The sequence below is a fragment of the Schistocerca nitens genome, chromosome 3 (genome assembly GCF_023898315.1).
Source record: "Schistocerca nitens isolate TAMUIC-IGC-003100 chromosome 3, iqSchNite1.1, whole genome shotgun sequence".
NCBI lineage: Eukaryota > Metazoa > Arthropoda > Insecta > Orthoptera > Acrididae > Schistocerca > Schistocerca nitens.
In genome coordinates this window covers 230,158,019-230,161,817 of record NC_064616.1, presented here as the reverse complement: position 1 = coordinate 230,161,817, position 3,799 = coordinate 230,158,019, and the positions used below count along the sequence as shown (strand labels likewise).

The 3,799-nt window shown below is 49.4% G+C and overlaps 1 protein-coding gene across 1 annotated transcript; it reads left to right on the top strand.

Moving 5' to 3' along the window:
* The first annotated feature begins 975 nt into the window (after positions 1-975).
* LOC126249162 (wiskott-Aldrich syndrome protein family member 1-like) lies at positions 976-1,488 on the top strand. Its single transcript, XM_049950818.1, has one exon. The coding sequence runs from the start codon at positions 976-978 to the stop codon at positions 1,486-1,488; it is 513 nt and encodes a 170-aa protein (XP_049806775.1).
* Positions 1,489-3,799: the final 2,311 nt, after the last annotated feature.

Here is a 3,799-nt window from a genome sequence, read left to right as displayed (position 1 = left end):
GGTAGACCCTACGTCCACTCCGTGTGTGGTCGTTCCCCAGCATCTACGGACCGAAGTCTTGCGTCTCTTATATCAATTCCATTGGGGAATCGCTCGCACCAAGGCGTTGGCCCGGCGTCACGTCTTTTGCTTCGGGCTTACCAGGGACGTCACTCACATGGCTCACAATTGCTCCACGTGCGCCCAACAGCCGTCCCGGTCCCCTCAAACCTTCCTCTCTTGGCCTAAGCCGGCGGGTTCCTGGGATCGCATTCATTTGGACTTCGCTGGCCCCTTCCTCGGCTACCAATGGCTTCTCGTCACCGATACCTTTTCACATTTTCCGTTCATTATCTGTTGTAACAGCACCACTTCGGAAGCGACCCTCGCTGCTCTACAGAACGTTTTTTCCTTGGAAGGGTTGCCGCTAACAATTGTTAGCGATAATGGCCCTCAATTCCAGAGCCAGGAATTCGCAACGTTTTGTTCTGCCAACGGCATCCAACACGTCCTCACTCCGCCCTTTCACCCGCAATCGAACGGCGAGGCCGAACGCCTCGTCCGGACATTTAAGGTCCAAACGACAAAATATGCCTCCGCCCACACTTTGGACGAGTCACTGACGTTGTTCCTCAGTTCCTATCGGTCGACGCCCATCGGCTCCCGCAGTCCGGTGGAACTTTGGCATGGCCGGCAACCTCGTACCCTTTTGCACCTCCTCCGGCCCGGACCCAAACAACGGGTTCCGACTGCACAGGCTCCCTATATTCCGGGATCCCTTATCTGGGAGCGAGGTTTCGCCCCGAGAACCGGATGGATTCAGGGGCTGATCGTCCGGCCGTGAGGCCGTCAGCTCTTTGACGTCCGTATCGCCGACAAAGTGGTCCGCCGGCACCGCAACCAACTCCGGCGCCGGTATCAGGGTTTTCCGACCGCCTCTTCTTTCCGGCAAGCCGCTGCGCCGCCTTCTTCTGGACGCCCGGATGTGCTCCACCCATGGTCGGCGTGCAGCAACAGCCGTCGTCTCCACAGCGGCTGCAGGCTCCAGCGGCTCCTCCGCCGGCCCGACCAGCTGCGCCCTTCGCCATCGTTGACGAAGCCCCCGCGCCCTTGGCACCGCCGCCGCCGATGTCGCAGCCTAGCCAGCAACGCCCGCACGTTCCACTTTACGGGCAGCATCCGGCGGACGTCGATGGACCTATGCCCCTGGCGCCATCGCTGCCAGCTTCCCCGCCTCTTCCGCAACGCGGCTCCGCTCGTCTGGCCCGCCACGCCGCGCCCTACTCTGCGGGGGCGAGTTTTCACCGCGTCCTCCACGAGGCCGCCAAGGCCGAGCAGGACGACGTCGCCCACCTCTCGCCCCCCGGGAAGGGAGGTGTGTACTGTCTGCCATCGGGATCCCCTAAATGGCAGGCAGCACCGCATAATAGCCACGCTATGAGGGAAACAAACCAACAGCCAAATAGGCGAAGACATCAGGTAAACACGCCGAAGATTCCAGTCGATTAATAGGAACCTTTCCTTGCAGAGGTCGCCGTGACATATCCGGCCAGGGATTCTTACACGGAGTTTCTAATGGCTCCAGCTCACCATATTGGCCCGGTCGGTCAAAGGCAGACCAGTCTTCGTCCGCTGCTAATGGCAACCGCTATAGCAGAATCTCCGAGAAGATATCACCGAAGCCGCTGTACTGCACCGCCGATCGAAGTACCAGCCGACCGAGAGGAACGAAATCTCCGGCTAGATCGACGGACGCCTACATCTGTTGTACAGCCAGCTATTGTATTGTAGAAGAAGTTACGTTCAATAAACTGTTGGAGAATACAACAGAAAGAAATCGATCGTGGCCTTTCAACAGAAATCATTCACGCATCAGCATTAATCTGATTAGGTAAAACCTAAATCTAGATGGCCGGAGTGAGATCAAGATCCTTGCCTTCCCGAATGGGTGTCCGGTAGACTTACGTTGTGGCCGAGCGGTTCTAGGTGCTTCAGTCCGGAACCGCGCTGCTGCTACGGTCGCAGGTTCGAATCCTACCTTGGGCATGGATGTGTGCGATGTCCTTAGGTTAGTTAGGTTTATGTAGTTCTAAGTCTAGTGGACTGAAGACCTCAGATGTTTAGTCCCATAGTGATCAGAGCCATTTGTCCGGTGACTTAACCACTACCCCAGGTCTCTCGGTCTAGTGCATAGAACTTATTTCCCTGTTACGGGAATTGCAGGTTTGGTTAAAATCGGGAAAAGACTGCCCTTAAGAAAGTGCACTTGATTTGGTCCTTACATCCGAATGCTGATCCATGTGCAAATACGAAATCGTACGCGAATACAAATTTTTCTTCCCCTGTACACTATCAATCGAAAGTACCTGGACATTAAAATGGGTGTGACTACCCTTCGACTTTATGACGGCTTCAACTCTGCTGGGGACACTTCCAACGAGGTGACAGAATGTCTGTGGAGGGATTGCAGATCATTGTTTTTGCAATATGTCAGTCTATTAACTGTGTGTAAAGTACGTGGTACTACTTGTTGTGTGAACAATTCCCATGTTACTTCCGAAACATTGAATCTAATATATTTCTCATATTGTTAATGGCAGTAATTCTCTACTACACTAGTTAGCTAACCGTTCATGTCACATGCTAGTATAGTAATTGTACATAATTAATGTGAAAAAAATTAAAAACCACTTGTAAATAACACAGAAATACTACACCATGCAGTATGTACATCATATATTTAACAATAATATGACCCAACGTCGTCTTTTTAGTCATTTACAGGCGTGTATGAAGCTTTAAGGTCGGCAGTGTTAAGTCGATAAGCACACCTGACTTCAACAGTAAGTCCGGAATGTATACGAGAGTTGTACCTTGAGTTTAGGTGTAATTTCCAATATCGACAAACTCATTAGTCGCCCACATGGTGGACACTGCACACCATCAGTGAATCTAAATGTCTGTGTCTTTTGCACACAGACTGGAAGAAAATGACTCCTTATTACAGAAAAAGTGCATCTAATTATTAATTAAGCATAATTATTCAACCAAATACCTAGAAACAACAGTTACAAACATCTTAAATTGCAACAAATGTATTACGCCAATAGTAGATAGTAGAGGTGTCTTGGTAACTATCAGAATTGTCATATGTAAAGTGTCAGATGTGTGACAGTTGTCCAAAAAAATCCGCCGCCCTCGTTCCGTGCACCACAGGTGTACAAAATGGGCCTCTGCATAAGGCGATCAGCCTTTACTGGCCACACTGCGACTGCTACATAAACTGAGCGACAGTTGAGAAGCGTGCCACAGGCAAAAGCTTTCTCACACACCCCTTGTAGCGACACTGGGCTCTTGTTCTGAAGATATTGAGCATCTTTGGTCGGAATTTAAAGGTATTGTCCACCACGTGATAGAGAAGTATGTGCCTAGCAAAAATATAGCGGAGGGAAAGGATCCACCTTGGTACAACAAACATATTAGGAAGTTGCTGAGAAAGCAGATAATTTTGCACAGTCGTTTTAAACGTAGTTACTGCCCTGCTGACAAAAGAAATTATGTGAAATGTAAGCAGCTGTCAAAAGGTCAATTACAGACACTTTTAACGAATTTGAAAACAATAATTTATCTGCAGATTCTAAAAATAACCCCAAAATATTTTGATCGTACGTAAAATTAATGAACGTTACAAATAATGCAATACCTTCTCTTGCTCACAGTACAGGTAATGTAATGGATGATGATAAACAGAAGGCCGAAATACTAAACCTAGCATTCAAAACCTAGTTTACGGTAGAGGACTGCAGCACCATTCCCCTTT

Bases quoted from the DNA above. Each gene is read 5' to 3' on its own strand.
- LOC126249162 (XM_049950818.1), top strand. From the start codon at position 976: ATGGTCGGCGTGCAGCAACAGCCGTCGTCTCCACAGCGGCTGCAGGCT.